We start from the raw sequence: 19659 nt of genomic DNA, 5'->3' as shown, positions 1-19659 counted from the left end.
AATTTTTCCGTGTACAGAGCTGTGTGAGGGTTATTTGGTGTGTAACAAATTTTACTTTCTCGTGATGTTTTTTTTTCAACTTTTCCACATTTGGAATTTTTTTCCAGCTTCCCACTACATGGCAGGGAATAATAAATGTGTGTACGTCATGTTCTTGTGGGCTCAGTTTTTACGACTTTCACTCTGCGCTCCAAATAACACTTCTGCTTTATTCTTTGGTTTGGCACATAACTTTTTTTGATCACTTTTTAGAACATTTTTGTGAAGAGATTTTATGAAAAATTTACATTTTTGGCGAGTTTTTCGGGTTTTGTTTTTACGGAGTTCACCGTGCGGGCCCAATAATGTTTCTGAGTTATTGTACGGATTGTTACGGACGCGACAATACCAAATATGTGGGGTTTTTGGCGATTTTGTGGTTTTTTTCACTTTATTGCATGAATATAGGGAATGTTTGTGTTTAGGGGACTAACTTTATTTAATTCTTTTTATTAAAAAATGCTTTTATTAAATGTTTTTAACTGTGTTTTTTCACTTTTACAGGTTAGCTTGGACAAGTGATCCACTGAGCACTTGTTCAAGCTATTCTTCACCTTACACAGTGTAATACAGATGTATTACACTGTGTAACGTAACACACTGAGCATGCGAGAAATCTTCGATCGCGAGTGTTAGAGGCAGGTGTCAGCTATAATATATATCCGACACCCGCAGCTTCTGGCCCCAGCTCCGTTCAGGAGCAGGGGCCAGAAGCTTGACGTAATAGTACTGCATTTTGCGGAAACGCACCTCCCGCCATGCAGTACTATTACGTCAAATGTCGGGAAGGGGTTAATACATTTTCAAAAAAAAAAAACCCGAATGTGTACAAAAAAGAAAAAATTTGTTGCCATCTTCTGATGCTAATAACTTTCCATACTTCGGTGTACGGAGCTGTGGGAGGTGTAATTTTTTGGGAAATGAGCCGACCTTTTCATTGCTACCATTTTGAGGACTGTGCGACATTTTGATCATTATTCATTTTTTTAATCACATAAAAAGGTGTAAAAGTTGCGTTTCGGACATTTGGGTGCCATTTCCTGTCTCAGAGGTCACCGTCGGCCGTAACCGTTTTTATATTTTGATAGATCGGGCATTTTGGGACGCGGCGAAACCCACTGTGTCTGTGATTTTTACAGTTTATTATGTTTTATATCAGTTCTAGGGAAAGGGGGGGGGGATTTGAACTTTTAATATTTTATTAATTTTTTACATTTTTTTTTCTTTTTTCCACTATTTCTTTGACCCTCTAGGGTACATTAAACCCTAGATGATCAGATTGTTCCTACCATATACTGCAATAGAACTGTATCGCAGTATATGACATTTTTGCTCACTATACATTACATTGAGCCACCGGCCCATTGTAATAGATAGGCAGAAGCCATGCAGCCTTGGGTCAAACGAAGACTCAAGGCTGCCATGGCAACCGATCGCCGCACCCGGATGACCTTTGGGGGAGCGGCAATCGGAGGTATGCGCCGCCATGCTTCAAGTGCCGCCTGCAAAGTTGCAAACAACAGGTAAGCACCGACCGCGGGTGTTGGCGATGGGTCTTTGCTGCGATATTCAGCAAAGCCCATCTCTGTATCAAGAGGGCTCAGGCCATGAGCCCTCTTTATACACCCTTCATAGCTCCGTGGCGGATATATCTGTCACGGAGCGTGAAGGGGTTAAATAGAACAGTCTTGGCCAACAGGATGTATCGGAACAGCACCCTATCCCAAAGTGAAAAATGACAGTAACAAGGGCAGAATCCAGACTAGCTCAAAGATCTAAAGCCCCGATATTAAGAAGCTCTGTTGTATTTTGACCAATTGTAGTCTCATCAAAGAGCAGTAATAAGCAAAAAACAGCAGTTTCAAATGCTATTAGAAGCTCAAATGTGGAGGAGTTTCAAATGTTGTTTATGTTGGTCGGATAAAACTAGTGGCCAAGGGGAGAAGGAGTTAAGTGGCTCTACTGACCACAAAAAGGAGTGCAGTCTGTCCCATGAAACTCTGATTTACAATTAGACGCAATGTTTAGCCGAGGCCCTGGACACATGCACAATAGAAAGCTTTTATCAATTATGGTGTATTATTGGGTCACTACTAGAGATGAGCGAGTATACTCGTCCGAGCTTGATGCTCGTTCGAGTATTAGCGCACTCAAAGCGTCTTGTTGCTCGGACAAGTATTTCGCCTGCTCGATAACGAGCTTTCCCTTAACGAAACACAGTGAAGAACACAGTGAAAACAGTAAACAAAAGATCATTTAAGTGAAGAACACATTGCAGATGTTTCCGTATATCTGCTAACTTATCCGAAGACACGAGTGCCGAACGGTGTTCTTCACAATAGTATGTGGAGATTGTTCATTTGTGTCAAAATGTGTCATTTTATTACAGAGCCTTGGTCCCCTTGAAAAATGCTCGAGTCTCCCATGGGGTTCGTTATTCGAAACGAGCACTCGAGCATCGAAAAAAGTTCAACTCGAGTAAAGCGCATTCGAGCATTTTAGTGCGCGCTCATCTCTAGTCACTACCTCTTCTATAGTTTGAATTGCTCTTTGGGGGTTTCACAAGATATATTTCCATAAAGGTCAGTATAGAGATGTCGCTCTGATGCATGGTTTGAACATGACTTAAAACAGGAGTGACCCTTATGTGTTGGACATCTACCAAATGATCTGCAATATGTTGTTACAATTCACGTCTTGCCTTCCCTACATATTCAAGACAGTATAGTACATTTAATTTGGTAGACAACCAAACATAATAAAAGTTGCAGATGTTATAGGCACATTACTCAAACTGTTCGCATACCTGTAGATACATGCACACTACACAACCACTGTAAGGTTTAGCCACATGCCTTATGGTTTAGGGGAACAGTAGTGACTATATACTGGCTAGTCACGGAGATCATGTGACCATTCTTTTCATCATTGATATGAAGTAAAAGTAAAATCTAGGCTTTAATATCATGTTCAGCTGAAAAGACATAACCAATTTTGTACATAAAATAATAGATGAAAAATGGGCAAATTGAAATTGAAATATCCACCCAAATAACACGTGGGCAAGCAACTAAAAAATACAGTTGACTATTGAAGTTTTCACGCATTTTCAAGTGAAAAACAATAAAGCTGATCCACTCCATTTTCAGAATTGATGGAGCTTTCAAAACCACAATCTGTGACTTTCAAGCTTGCTATTATTTCCCTCTAGCTCTAAAAGTGCACAGGTTTGGAAGTAGAATGGGGTGGCCCTGGCCAAATACTGAAAAGCTTATAGATCAGTCATCATTGTACTGCAAATCCCTTTTAAAAATAATGTCTGTCGCTCAGAGTAGAGTTGCGCTTAGACTCGGTTCACTTGTCAAATACAAAATTTGAGGTCGTTCAATGCCCAGGGGCAACGCGTTCTATTCTCAAATTCATTTTCTACCTCTATTTTGACAGAAAAAAATGGGATTTTCAAATGTAAAAATAATAAGACGCACTGAAGATAAAGTAACAGCAGCTCCTTGTGTACACATTGTTTTTTTAGGACACTGACAATTCCCCTAAAATAATGTCTTTACAGATAAATATTGATAGAGAGAAAAACCTTGGTTTAGTTCTGACATACAGCAATTTATGTTTTATCAAGATGCATTTTAAAAAATACTGTTAAAGAATGATGGTAGGCTGAATTCACATGCCCGTTCAGGGGACGTGTATACGGCAACATATATACGTTGCATATATGTCCCCCACAGGCCGGCAATGTCTGTTCGGCGCCCCACGGGAGCGGTACAGTGCCGCACACTTGCGGCACCATACTGTTCCGTAGCTGTGAAAAGATGTCCTATCTTTTCTTGGCATACGGCGCCACACACCATATATCCCTATGGAGAGGGGCGGGGTGAGCAGCGCTCACCTCCTCCTCGCCGCCGTCGTACTATGGTACGGGGAGGAAACTGCAGTGTGAATGCGCCCTTACACAAATTAAACATTCAATTGGACAACTCCTTAGGCTGGGGAAAAAAGAGAATTGCTTTTTTCAGAAGCTTTTTTTTTTTATTTCTAAAAAATAATCTGCTGGATCTGCTGTCAGTTCTGAAGCGGACCTCACCAATATGTCCGTAGCCTTAGAATGAAACTGCATTGTTTATCAGCGATTGGTTTGATATTCTGGTGATTCAAACCCTTACTGGTCAGCTGTCCGTGACATATTCCAGCTCATCTCTCCTGCATCAGGAGCTGCGAAATCATACAATTATACGGTTGCACATTAGTAATATGGGTGTTGTTCTGTTCAATCAGATTTATTAACATACATAAGAATGGCAAAAATGTAAACTTTCACAAAGTGAATATCATCTTAATGGTTATAACAGTCAATAATTTGAATGCAGATACTGTGGGATAGACAGTTGTAGGGTGTGAGCCAAAGATCAATCACCTATCATCAATGTAGTCAGTAAGATTAGGTCAGACTAAGAAACACAGAATCAACCATCAGTAAATATTTGGCAAATAGAGTCAAAAACCAGAGTTAACAGAAGTAGATTTCAATAGAGGCCTGGATGCCATTCTAGAAAGCAAAAATATCACGTGTTACGGGGAAAAAAAACATTTGTTTCATTCTTAATGGTTGGACTTGATGGACTTTTGATGGACACATATTCATGGTGTCAAAGTTTCCACACCATGAAAACCACACCCCTTTCCAGAGAAAAGTCAGAGGAGGCGAAAAAAGAACAATTTTCTGGCGCCAACCACTAATAAATAGGTTGTAAAGGAGAACAGGCAGTGGGAGCGCCACAAAAAAGGCATTGCAGCACAATGCCATCCTATCACACAGCAAAATGGGTAAAGCAGTTCCTTAAAACAGAAAACATTGAAATGTCTAACACCAATATAAAACCCCAGAAAAATTTTTTGTGACAAACTTATGGCCAAGAAACGCACTACAGTTACAGAACCCCAGAGTAGTGCGAGAGACTATTGATGTCCTGTGCCGCAGATGGGCTAAAGTCATTCAAAGCAAAGTCCTGTACACTTCCTACTGACAGGGGACTGCTGAAACCTTCAGAAAATTTAGCCTTCTTTCTTTCTCTGTGCCAGGCGTAACTTGAATCTTATGAGCCCCAGTGCAAAACACTGTGCCAGGCGCCCAATTATAATGTATGGTTTTTGGTACTAGCCTGGGAAAGAGACCCCTTATGGGCCCCCTAAGCCTCTTGGGCCTGGTTGCGACAACACCCTCTGTACCCCTCAAGATTCACCTCCGGTCATTGCGGTTTTCTAATTATGATAATCACGTCTCTTGCAAAATAAAGGTTTATGTTGGTATACTTTAGTTGCTTTGTAAAAAAATGCTCTAGTGCAGTGGTCCCTAACCTTTTTTTGCCCAGAGACCGGCAACGAGCATAAAATTTTTCCAGGGACCAGCGGGGATAGGTAGGTAGTCTGGTATCTAGCCAAACATGTATGTGCAAAGAAGTGCCCCACCCCCTCACACTTATATTGGCCCCTTTACTGTATGATGCCTCCCCTGCTTCTATTGTCCATTGAATTTATGGCTGCGTCTAGGTGCTCCAAGGCCCGCTCTTGGGCCGCGGCCCGGTGGTTGAGGAACACTGCTCTAGTGGCATAGTGTACTCCCTACAAAATTCCATCAAATGTTGATCAATGTAAATTACATTATTTCTGTAAAAAAAAAATCAAGTTATAATACATTTTTCTCCAATTTTGATCTCCAGTGTAAGCCCTATTTGCACTTACCTTGTGCAGATACCATGTATATAAATGTCATAACAGTGTCCTGCTTTAAAAGGTCTTAGCTAAATCGCATTTCTAGGTACCACGCTTCAGGAAATATCATATAGATGAGGAGAATCTCCCTTTTAATATAATATCAATATCATGTTTCCAGGTGAAGCAAAACCAGACATGGAGATATCCTCTGTTAAAGTTGCAATTAAAAAAAAATCCTGACTAACAGTGGATACCTCTCGTTCGGTTTCACCTAGAAACACAATCCTTATATGATATTAAAGGGAGATATGACCATTTCAAGTTAGCCCTCCTCCAACTGGTCAGCTGAAGGCAGAAAGCAGACGGAGCTGCAGAAGACACTTTGCAAAAGTATATGCAACCATTGCATGCCTCGGCAACCTGGAAAATAGCGATGGATTGACACTGTACAAATTTAAACAATTTTGGTAAAGGTTTAAAAATTCTACCACTACAGTCATTCAGCAACTACATTATTTTCAAATTTTGAAGCTACTTTTATATTAAACTTCTTCCTACTTTACCAACAAGTAAAAATCCATTTACCCACAGAGGTTTCATATCCTATATATATTTAACATCCAGATTTAATTTAAAAAATATTTGAACTAATACTTTTTCATTTTATATGTTTGATGTTTTTTTCTTCTTGATTGACGCTGTCCCTTTTCTATAACGTGATCAAAAGAAGATTCAATGCTAAACCTCTGTTCTTCAAAACCATGACATTCTTAGATCTTCTCCTTGACAAACTACATGCTGTGTAAAAGGTGCTCAAGATATGGCACAACATGAACCTTTTCAACAACTGTATTTGATTTATTGAAATGTGCTTGTAAAACAAAGCAAGAAAGTCACCATTCATGCACACAATACATTGGCTTTGAATCATGCTAAAAAGACAGAATTCTTTTAAATACAGTTTAAAAGTCTTATACTTATTTTAGCTATTACAATAACATGCACTGGTTGGGTACTTACCAATTTTAACCTCTCAAGAGGAATTCTGCTGGTGTCTATTTGAGATCGTTCCATCACATTTTCAAATCTTACTTCTGGGACAGCAATAGCGCACATTATGTGTGCCCATCTTAATAAAAAACAGGGAAATACATTTTGTTTTAGCTACGAGTACGACAATGTTCAGTTCTGTTCAGATTCCAGTTGCGATTAACATTTAATTGGCCCAACTTTACGAGAAAATGGGAGAGAGAATAGCAACAGAAGATGTGGTCAGATGGGCGCTAGAATTCCCCACAACACTCGCCCCCCATTAATTTTACCAAGAATGCGCTCAACCAGTGGGATTGGAGTCGGTGGATGTGTCAATGCATGTCGCGTGCGGTGCATCTCCTGCAGCTATAGAGTAAATAAGGCGCCAAGAGGAGTTATGTAATGATGTATTTTTATTTCCTTAAAGGAAAACCTGTCACCAGTAAATCCATTTTTAGCACATACCCAGTCCCCATAGAGCATAGTACATATACTGCCAAAGAGTTTGATGACACCCACAGGGGGATTGGCGGTTTCATATATTTTAAAAGGACACGCAGAGGAGTGATTTCCCGAGGGTGGAAGGGAACTGCTCCTCTATAGCCACTCCCAGGGGACGAACAACTTGGTCACAGAGCACATGGAATTGAAAGGTACTATACAACTTATCTTTTTTTAAGTTAAATTTTTTTTTTACAAAAACACTTTTGTAAGTGTTGAGATTTTGGGACTGAGATTCCAATCTTCGACAAATTTTATTACAGTTGGTTTCTAATACTGTACAATATTTTGATTGCTCTAGGACATAGAATAGTGAAGCAACAACCAGTTACTGCAACCATGAAAAAAAAAAAAAAAAAAAACAATAGGGTAGCTTAAAAAAAGTAATTACGGCATGTATTGCAAGTTTCTGACAAAACGAATAAGATTAAGCAATGAGGTTCTCTCAGGAACTAATGAAGAAAATACGTTTGAGTATGATAAGGTTTTAACAGACAATGACAAAGGAGTTTCATTAGTTATAATAAGTGTATATTTGTTGCAGCAAACAAACAAAAAACATTCACTATATTTTTCAAATCCAAATACGGCCTTAAAAGTTTCAATTTACGCTATACTATTTATGTGTTGTAATTCAGCACCAACTCTTTCCAGTATTAGCTTATCTCTTTCTAAGAGTTCCTAATTCTAGTCCTTTCTTTAGTAAAAATAAATAAAAGCACTACCATAAAATAAACAAATTTTTTCAGGGAGTATTAATCAGGTTGCAAAAAGTGGAACATTCACTGCAACTCTCCACAACAGTAAGGCCCCATAAACACAACATATATGGTGGCCGTATGCAAGACGTACAAATGGCAGCAATCATACGGCCACCATATAAGTGCATTGTGCACGGCACACACCGCACCTTGTGTCACCGCACCATGCCGCGGCCGGAAAAAGAAAGAGGTCACTGGTAATTTGGAGCACAGCAGGCTATTACACTGCCTCACCCCACCTTTGAGTGAGAAGAGGGGAGAGAGACAGTAACAGCCTGTAAAGGCTCATTAGCATAATTTTAAAAGTGAATTTGAGAAAGGAGGTGGTAATGGATCTAATGTTTTGCTCATTACAGTTGAATAGCAAAATATATCACTTATTTTCCATAAAAAATGTCTAATTCTTGGGGTTTTTTTGTTTTTGTTTTTTTAACTCTTGTTCTGTCCATGATTGCTGCCAACTTGCCTGAGCTCTAGTAACAGCATTTAGTGATATCCTTAACATCAGCCACATGGCCATAGGTAACAATAGTCTGATTTCCCTAGAGGTGATCTTATATCTGATCATCATGTCAGTGATGAAAATAAGGCGATTGCTGCATACATGAACCCTAGAAACGTGTCAGTTTATTAGTAAGTCAAGTGGCCAGAGTGAAAACAGCATATTTAATGTACGTTTTTTTTTAGTTTAGCTGGTGACATAAGAAATATAACAGGCTATCAGTCACATTTGCACGTTTTGGCACTCAGTAATTTTAAGGTGAGTGAGAAGTGTAGAAACCAGGATGAGAAAACAGAGCTTGGTAAATGGCCTTTTTATAGTTATATTATAAAATTTCTTACATTAACAAATTGCTTTAAGAAAGGAAGTTGACAGCCCAATGTCTATTTTAGAGCTATGCAAGCCAATTCAAACAAGTGACAGCATTGTTTTAAAGCGCACAAGTGTCACATGGAATGTCATTTTTATCTGTGTAAGGTTCCATGCTTTACAGATTTTAAAATGCCTTTGTCGCCATTCAGACCACCCCTCCATGTCATCCCCCTCCCACCCCTGCACATGACAGGAAGAGGGGAAGAAGCGGGCTGTATGAGTGTGGAGAAGAGGAAGAATCAACACACACTGTTGGCAACGTAATGTGAAATAAAGCTTTATAAAGTAGTGGCTATATTCAGAATACTGAGGCATCAGCTGAGCGTAAGCTTTTGGAACCTGTCACCAGCTAAAAATTACATAAAATTGTCTCTGTGGGTGTTTATTACTGTGGTCAGTCATCCTATTTTATTGATTATTTTTTAATAAATGTGTTAATAAATAATATTTTTTATGTTAAAAGGAGATAGTTGTTCCCTCATTTCTTCATCCATTTTTGGTTATTCTTGATATCTATGAGTGAATATTCCCATATTTAGATAGGGCACAGTTTGATACTTCACTTTACAAATTAGTAGATTCTATGTGTTTTTGACTCCGATTTGGTTAACACTATTTTACATATGTTGCTCATGTGCCTTTACTCCCTTAATAATTATCCCTGAATATTCAGGGATATGTGATAGATTTGTGTACTCTGCAAACCCTCTGTGGATTTTTGTTTACATGTCTGAGCTCTGGTGAATAGGTTGAGCTGTAGCAGCAGAGTTATGACTCGTCCTGCTCTCCCCTCCCTCCCCTTTCCATCAGGGAGACCTGACTGTGAGAGAAAGAGGCACAGTGAGAAACAAGAAGTTGTGTATATAAGCAGAAAGCAGCAGGGTGAGAACAGGGAGAGGCTGAAGCTCTCAAAAGAAAAGGTACATACAAGTGCAAAAACATATCTAATGGAACTTATATATTGAAAAGTGGCCAACCCTTTACAGGGCTCAATTAATTTCTTTAATCTTGTTATCTTTTAGACAGTTCCTTTTTACAAGTTCTTAGCAACTTCATCAGAATAAACATTGGGGACAGTTAAAGGGGTTTTCCACTTTCAGGAAATATTTAATATGGTTTGTTTTTGGAAATGTTATCCAATTTTCCAGTACATACTTTTTATATAAATTCCTCATGGTTTTCTAGATCTCTGCTTGATGTCTTGCTGTAGAAAGCTTTGCTTTTGTCTATGTTTACTTCCAGTGGATAGAAATCTGTCCATGTGATGTGATGGACAGGTAGGTGCACCGAACCCTTATTATCACAAAGAGTAATAGGAGCTGTTTTATAATAACAGCTTGTGCACAAGCACCTCCATGACATCTTATGGACAGATTTCTATCTGCTCGAAGTAAAAAAAGAAGCTTTTTATAGAAGGTCAGCAAGCAGAGATCTAGAAAATGGCGAAGAATTAATACAGAAAGTATATTTGAAAATTGGATAACTTTTCCTTACACAAACCATATCAAATATTTCCTGAAAGTGGACAAGCACTTTAACAAGGTTAAAAGAACAAAGTTAACAGTAACTTACTTATTTTCTGTAGTTTGCTTCAGAGCACCCCCTCGTAGACTGCAGAGGCAACATTCCTAAAATGAGAGTTGTATAAATAAATATTTGAGAATAAAAGTTAGCTTTAAAACCTCAAACCATAAGAAGAAATAACGTTCTAATGTCTCTTTAACAAAACATCAATTAATCGGGTTTTCAGGAATATGAACTTTTGATACAATATTCCAGAATGTTTTAAATAAATGAATATAAGATCACAAAAATGTAGGTGGAGTGATCACCAAGATTGCCACCACTGCCTTCGTGACTAAACATAGCAGGTGATGCCATACAATAGTGTCAAACCACCTGCAACAAGGCCCCCCAGAACACCACCAAATTAATGCCACATACTGCACTCAAGCTGTAACAAGAAATATACTACACAGTGTAGAGGTCTAAGCAGGAGAGGACCAGGTATGAGTGTGGCATTGCCTGGGCTCCCTTGGACCACCTCCACACACTCGGTAATACTCTGCCTTTAGCCTCATCCATAGCTATCCGGGTCTTTTGCTGCATTTGGTCATTCTGAGTGATCTCTCACTCTGTGGACTATACATTATACCGTCAGGGCTGACCATTTTTTTGCCCTGGTGGCGTTCATATGGAGTTGACTCATACCTGGTCCTCTCCTGCTTAGACCTCTACACTGTGTAGTATATTTCTTGTTACAGCTTGAGTGCAGCATGTGGCATTAATTTGGTATATCATCTGTGGTGTGTTCTGGGGGGCCTTGTTGCAGGTGGTTTGACACTATTGTATGGCATCACCTGCTATATTTAGTCACGAAGGCAGTTGACCTGCATTTTCGTGTTTTAAATGTTTTTATATTTTCTGTCCATTTGAGTTTTCTGTTTGTATTTGTACTCTAATAAAATATTGTCAATTATTTTTTTGGCTGCTTGACATATGTTCCTCGTGCTCTTCCCCTTTAGCTCTTTTATGCTTGGCTCCCAGTGATGATGTAACAGCCTTTCCTGCTATGTTACCATAGTAATGATGTGGTAGGCGTTTGGACTAGAGGGTAGGAGGAGGAAAAGACCAGCGCGAAAAGACTCAAGTGCAAGAGTAGGTACAACCAATTTAGTAAAGGAGTAGTAGAATGCTCATCTTTATGATTGATATAATAGGCATATAGGTAGTATCTTTTTTGCGGTAGGAAGTGCAACTCACAGTGGATTTGGAGTTACGGGAAAGGAGTAGTCCACAGCTGTAGCCCGTTTGGAGATCAGAGATTTTTTGCAAGAAAGGGTTAAACCACTCTACAGGCGCATCTTCCAAGAGTATAAAGGATTTTTATTCTTGTTCATAATACAGGTCTGCAAACGTTTGTGGTTTGCAGACCTGTATTATGAACAAGAATAAAAATCCTTTATACTCTTGGAAGATGCGCCTGTAGAGTGGGTTAACCCTTTCTCGCAAAAAATCTCTGATAGTAATGATGTGTAACTTCCATCACTGCACATTGCCCCACTGAGATGACATCTCACCAAAACACTGCGCTGCAAACAATTTACTACGGCCAAACTTAGTGCTGATCACATGACCCGCTCAGGCAGGTGTAGTTCATGTAATGTGGACATGTGACCAGCGACCATCCGGTGTCTCCTCCGCATGTAGAAAACCAACGGACTGATTAAAGGGCCAGTAGCATTTTAATTCTTCATTACATTGCATGTCAGCAGCATTTTACTGCTAAACGGAGCAAAATTTTAAATAAAACAACAAATTACATATTAGATTCTATTTTAATGATTCATTTGTATATGAATTATGCTTATTCCTGGAATACCCCTTTAAGTAAAGTCACAGAACAGCAATCACAGAAAAAAACAGGGGTGTGGAGTCCAAATTGGTGACAGTTTTGGTCAAGCTGCCTTCCATAAATTCTATACCTGATCTAAGGATTTAGGCGATGGGTAAACAACATTTATTGTTTAAAGGACCACATTTTTATACTGATCAACTTTAAATATCTGCATCAGTGTTCAGCACCTTAATTGCATGAACAACCACAATGCCGAACAAAATGCCACTGCAGAGATTGTAAATACCCCGGTTCAGCAATAAATACCACCCCAGCAACCAAATGCTGCATTCAAAAAGAAAAAAATACTACTGGAGACCCACCACAGTAATCATATACTGGAGACCCCTCACAGCAGACAATAGTAGAGGAAACCACAGAAGACAATAATAATAACAACGGAGAGACTCTCAGTGTATAGAAATTACACTGGAGAACTACAGAGCAGAAAAATACTGGAGACCCTCCACAGCAGACAAAAATAAATCCTCTCCTTTTCTGGCTCCCCTTCACCACACAGCAGCTTCTTCTCTTCTGTGTCCAGCGCAGGCGCAGTAAGTTATCACCATTCCTAGGTCCTCATCTGAAGGCACTCCCCTCTGGGTCCTGGACCAAGGAAGAACATCTTAGCTGCACTGACCGGTACCCAGTCTTCTGCATCAATGAACACTTGCATCAATTAATGGACTGTCAGCAGGGTTCAAACTTAACCAGGGAACAGCATCTCGCTTGGTTATATGGGATGCACTTAAGTCACATATTAGGGACTGCTTCAACGGGGGAATAATTGCGCATAAAATTAAACAAAAGGAATATTTGCAGGCTCTGCAGGAGAGAGCACAAGACACAGAAAAGGAGTATATTAGTAAAGGGTCGGAGGCAGTCCAAAGGGACTGGTTGGAAGCATAGGACCTGCTAACATCCCACATTAAAACAATAGCAGAAGCATAAAAATTCTTTGTCCAGCAAAAAATATTTTGAAGGGGGAGAAAGCATGGGGAAACTACTGGCCTCAGTCATTAGGGCACAAAGGGACTCTTCCCACATTCAATCTCTAATAAATGCACAGGGTGAAGAGTTTCACTCAGATAAAGAAATCCTTGAAACCCTTAGGTCCTTCTACAAGGATATATATATATACCTCTAAAGCAGGTGACAATATTCAGGAAGTAGAGGCCTTCCTAGACAGGGTGACTCTGGCGGTACTAACAGAGGAACAAAAAGGGGTTCTTGATGCCCCCCTCACATTGGAGGAGATAGAGGAAGCTTTAAAGTCATTCCCAAATGAGAAAGCACCCTGGGCAGATGGCTTACCAGGGGAAATACTTAAGATGTACGGATCCCTTCTGTTGCCAGAATTACTTGATGTGGTTAAGGCAGCAGAGGAACTTGGTAAATTCCCAGACTCTATGAGTAATGCCATAATCATAGTATTGCCAAAACCAGATAAGGATCTGCTACTGCCAGAATCCGATCGGCCAATATTCTTATTATGCTCAGATGTAAAGTTGATTGCCAAGGCACTAGCTAATAGGCTAACGAGAGTTATCTTAGACTTGGTCCATGAGGATCAAACAGGCTTTAGGCCTGGGAAATCTACAGCCATCAATATCAGGAGGTTATTTCTCAATATTCAAATGCAACAAGAGGGGGAGGGCTCCAGAGCAATCTTATCATTGGATGCAATATAACAGCGTCGAATGGCCTTTACTCTGGGATGTCATGAACAAAATGGGATTTGGACCGCGATATATAAAATGGGTGCAAAGTCAGGGCAAATGGTCTATTGTCTACCTCATTCTCACTCCACAGAGGCACTAGGCCGGGCTGCCCCCTGTCCCCATTTCTGTTCGCTTTAGCCATAGAGCCATTAACTTGTATGATACGAGAATCGTCTGCTATACAAGGCTTTAAGTATGGGGAGCTAGAAGAAAGAATAGCCCTATACGCAGACGACATGTTGCTCTTTGTGAGAAATGTGGACAGGTCGTTGGGTCCCATAATGGATACCCTATCAGACTTTAGCCGGGTTTCGGGGTTGACCATTAATTGGCATAAGTCAGAACTGATGCCCCTGGAGCCCCTGCAGGATAACATTGATTTACAACAGGTGCAGGTAGTCACCAAGTTTAAATATCTTGGGATATGGGTCTCACCCAGGGTACAAGAATACATAAAACTTAACATAGAACCATTGCTAGAAAGATCAACGGCCAAAGTAGATGCTTAGTGTAAACGCCCCCTGTCAGTCATCGGGAGAACTAATTTATGCAAAATGGTACTTATGCCCCAATTTTTATATATGCTCCATAACTCACCTGTGTGGATACCTGTATACTTATTCACCAGAATACAAAGATTGTTCAGATCCCTAATATGGCGTAAAAAAACAGCAAGGATAAGGCTGGAGACCCTGCAAAGGGCTAAAGATCAGGGGGGGTTGGCGGTTCCCAATCCCTGGCTCTATTATCTGGCGGCTCAACTCCAACACCTCAAAGGATGGGGGCAACCTAGCGGTAAGGGCGCCTCTGAGAAACTGTTACAACACCAGGGAGGGGGGAGACCCCCACTATATATCCTCGAGTTGGGAGCACAGGGAAGGCCACCGGACCAAATTCCCACAATGGCACTACTGAGCAGAATATGGCAGAAGGTGAGGATAGTCCTCAAAATAGAGGGTCACACATTGTTTACTCCATTGTGGCGTAATCCGAGTTTGCGGGAGATAATGCAGTTAGAGGGCTTCAAGAGATGGGAGACTAAAGGTCTGTATGAAGGAGGGGTACTTAAGACATTTGAGCAACTCCATGAAGAGTTCGGATTAACACACGATCTCTTCTATCAGTATTTACAGCTTAGGCACGCCCTAGGGGTACAAAACGGAGGGACAGAGATACGCTTCACCACGCATGAGATTATAGATGATTTAACTATGACGGATGGTACCAAGGGATACATTTCTAGAACATATACCACACTATTGGGGGAATACCAAAAACAGCAACCCTTAACCATTCATGAGAAATGGAAGGAGGATATAGGCCCAATTGAAGATGAAGCGTGGTCAAGTATAATGGAGAAAGTACCTCTATTGGCTCTCTGTGAAGCTCATTGGCTGTCACAACTATATCTATTACACAGGGTATATCAAACCCCACAGTGGCTACTTAAAGTAGGTCTCCGGGGGGATGACATCTGCCCTAGATGTGGAAGGGAGGGAGCACACTTAATGCACATGATGTGGGAATGTCAGAAGCTAGGACAATTTTGGAAAGATGTGTTAAACCTCATCTCCCTAGTAATTAGAATGGATCTGCAAGCCACCCCAATTGTCTGCCTGTTAGGCAATATAGAGGACAATAATGTTACAGAGGGCACTATACTAGGAGTCAGTAGAATGCTTTATCAAGCCAGGAAATTGATACCTATGCATTGGTTACGCCTTGATGCTCCAGACATAGAGGTGTATATAAAAAAAAATGAACAACATAATTAGGTTAGAAAAAGGTGTTTATTGCAAACGGAAAGCAACTGCAACATTTTAACATGTTTGGGGTCCCTGGATAGACACTCCTGGTCTACTATCAACACACTTACAACGCAATCCGTTGACTGCCTTCCTTTAAAACATGTGGCCAATGTATAAATGATCTATAATATAAGGTTTGTTAAAAAATAAGTTGAAAATGCTCAATAAAAAGCTTTGATTTAAAAAAAAAACAACAAAAAAAAAACCTTTATGGAGCGTTTTGGTATTTTATCCACTGAGAATTAGCACATTTTATGAAAAACACATTCATTTAGCCAAAAAGAAATTTACTTTCAAAATTGTTTCCGATTTTGTTTTAACCCCTGTAAACAATTAAACTTCATAAAAGTTGTTTTACATACGTTGAAGGGTGTAGTTTCTATAATGGGGTAATTTATGGGGTTTTACTTTTATTTAGGCCTCTCAAAGTGACTTGAAACCTGAGTAGGTCCCTCAATAGCAGTATTTTGTGGTTTTTATGAAAATGTGAAAAATCGCACCTAACGTTCAAAGGCCCATAACATCCTACAAAAATAACACCCTGCTAACATCCCACATTAAAACAATAGCAGAATCATAAAAATTCTTTGTCCAGCAAAAAATATTTTGAAGGGGGAGAAAGCATGGGGAAACTACTGGCCTCAGTCATTAGGGCACAAAGGGACTCTTCCCACATTCAATCTCTAATAAATGCACAGGGTGAAGAGTTTCACTCAGATAAAGAAATCCTTGAAACCCTTAGGTCCTTCTACAAGGATATATATATATACCTCTAAAGCAGGTGACAATATTCAGGAAGTAGAGGCCTTCCTAGACAGGGTGACTCTGGCGGTACTAACAGAGGAACAAAAAGGGGTTCTTGATGCCCCCCTCACATTGGAGGAGATAGAGGAAGCTTTAAAGTCATTCCCAAATGAGAAAGCACCCGGGGCAGATGGCTTACCAGGGGAAATACTTAAGATGTACGGATCCCTTCTGTTGCCAGAATTACTTGATGTGGTTAAGGCAGCAGAGGAACTTGGTAAATTCCCAGACTCTATGAGTAATGCCATAATCATAGTATTGCCAAAACCAGATAAGGATCTGCTACTGCCAGAATCCGATCGGCCAATATTCTTATTATGCTCAGATGTAAAGTTGATTGCCAAGGCACTAGCTAATAGGCTAACGAGAGTTATCTTAGACTTGGTCCATGAGGATCAAACAGGCTTTAGGCCTGGGAAATCTACAGCCATCAATATCAAGGTTAGAAAAAGGTGTTTATTGCAAAAGGAAAGCAACTGCAAAATTTTAACATGCTTGGGGTCCCTGGATAGACACTCCTGGTCTACTATCAACACACTTACAACGCAATCCGTTGACTGCCTTTCTTTAAAACATGTGGCCAATGTATAAATGATCTATAACATATGCAGGTAAATGTATAAGGTGTACACTTTGGAAAACATTCGGTGAATGTTAGTATGTTAGTTATTAAGTTTTTTTGCTATTATGACTATGTGTGGAAAAAAAGTAGAACATTTTGAATTTCGAAAATCGAGAATTTTTCCAATTTTTCACCAAATATCTGATTTTCTCATAAATAAATGCAAAACATACCACCAAAATTTTTCAACTAACATGAAGTACAATAGGTCACGAGAAAACAATGTCAAAATCACTAGGATATGTTAAAGCGTTTTAAAGTTATAACCATTTATAGTGACACAGGGCAGATTTGAAAAAATGGGGTGTGTCAGGAAGGTGAAAAGTGGCTTCGGCATTAAGGGGTTAAAACAAACGCCATCAGAACAAGGTAAGGAACCATGATGGCACTCGCCAGTCTTCAGTACTTGTTCATGTTTTATTCGACATTCACACTTACATACAGGGAGATACATAAAAAACAGTTCATGGGGAGAGAGGACAAATAGGTGACCTGTGGCCAGAAGAAATGATAACCTGCGCAAAACGGCTGTTACCCTGCCAAAGGTAAACTTTTTGGTGTTCTTTTAAATGTTGCTAAAACATTCACTTTTTAGATGTATGCAGTAGAGAGAACAGAGTATGCACTGCGATGCCTGATGTATAGTGTGCATTGTGAAGTGCTGCCTGCAGCCTCTCTAGGGGTTGGGGCCCTAAAACAAAAATGCAGATCAAAGGGGTGCAGATAGAGGTAACAGGTGATATCGCTCGATGCAATGCATTGCATTGTTCCTGGACTAGAGAGTGGCTGTAAATTCTACATAACGCAAAACATCAGCTTTGTGCCATTATATTGTTCTCTGAACTTTCCTGAATGGTAAGCGAAAAATGTACAGGAGATGCGCGTTAAGTCACAGCTGACATTTTCTACTGTGCAAAAACAGAATTATGATCGCCTGACCTTGAGCAGATCCTGAAGTGAATGTTCTGATATACAACATATGATCATCTGCTACCATATTTCAAGCACACACTGAATACCTATTGTGCACTGCAGCTGCTGTGTAGTCTGTTCTTAGAATAATGAGAGCTGAGATCCAACCATTATTGAAAGCATTAGCTAGGAAAGGAATAGCAGCATACCTGTATTTTCAATTCTTTTGATGTCAAATGAAATGCCATTCTCAGTAAAATGTGTGAAAAATAAAACTCACATCACAACATAAAATGGGGGGTTAAAGATCTTGCTGAAATGCACAAGCAAGCAAAAAGAAAACACACATTCCAACCCAATGTTGCTACATTTTACAAAACTTATAGAATTAAACCTATTTCACAAATGAATTCAGCATACAATTGTCACCCTTTGGGTTTTATTCACACATGGCATTTACTTTGAGTTTTGAATCACAAAGCAAAGGCTGTTTGGAGGGACTTTGCCTAATTGCATTGCATTAATATAACACTTATATTTATTTAACATGTTAGTGGTGTTCCAGGAATAAGCATAACTCATATACAAATGTCCTTAAGACAAACTAGCATGTAATTCGTTATTTAAAATTTTGCTCCCCGTAACAGTAAAATGCCGCTGACAAAAAATGTAATGACGAATTAAAATGCTATCGGCCCTTTAATAAGTCCGTTGTTTTCCTCCGCGCAAAGCAGACACAGGACAGAAGATGGCCGCTGGTCACATGTCTACATCACGTCCTGCACGTCATGTGATCAGCACTACTTTTGGCTGCAGTCAGTTGGCTGCAGTGCATCCAGTATAGTCAGTGTTGTGGTGAGGCGTCATCTCAGTGAGGTAATGTGCAGTGATGGCAGTTACACATCATTACTATGGTAACAGAGAAAGACAGTCTATTACATCATCACTGGGAGCAGAGCATAAGAGGGAGGAGTTACTGAGCACTAATGGATCACGGGACTTGTAGTTTCCAGTGGCGGCCATCTTGGTGATAAATTTGCCTATTTTAGAGAGGCCATACATTTTGTAAATCATAAAATCAAACTATTTAAGCTCCATTTTGTGACTAATGACATTGAATTTTGTCATATTCATCTATTAATGGCAATATGGGTTTTTGTATCAGACGTTCATATTCCTGGAATAACCCTTTAACTCAAAGTATTTGCATGGAGTTAACATTGTGTTTAAATGTGGAACAATCACTTCACTATTAACATGTAACACCGTTAACTGTTGTATGGAGGGGGTTCATGGGCAGATAGGATTAAGGTTTGTACATATCATAACTGAATTTTTAGTATGGTATGTAAATATTTATTAATAGATAAAAATTAGAAAAAAGGTCTCCATTTCTACTGTATATGAAATAAAGGAGGAGATTTATCAATCTGTCTACACAAGAAAACTGGAGTAATTTGC

The 19659-nt window shown here is 39.7% G+C and overlaps 1 protein-coding gene across 2 annotated transcripts in view; it reads right to left on the bottom strand.

The window, feature by feature from the left end:
- Positions 1 to 19659, bottom strand: part of KDM4C (lysine demethylase 4C) — a 265259-nt gene that overhangs the window by 71876 nt on the left and 173724 nt on the right. For both annotated transcript variants that reach the window (XM_072152230.1, XM_072152220.1), the window contains exons 16-17: positions 10507 to 10562; positions 6787 to 6895 (exon numbers count right to left, since the gene is read on the bottom strand). In XM_072152230.1, the coding sequence (XP_072008331.1) occupies positions 6787 to 6895; positions 10507 to 10562 (165 nt within the window). The remainder of the gene's footprint in view (positions 1 to 6786; positions 6896 to 10506; positions 10563 to 19659) is intronic.

This window comes from Engystomops pustulosus, chromosome 1 (assembly GCF_040894005.1).
Source record: "Engystomops pustulosus chromosome 1, aEngPut4.maternal, whole genome shotgun sequence".
Lineage (NCBI taxonomy): Eukaryota > Metazoa > Chordata > Amphibia > Anura > Leptodactylidae > Engystomops > Engystomops pustulosus.
This window is presented reverse-complemented; position numbering and strand designations above follow the sequence as displayed.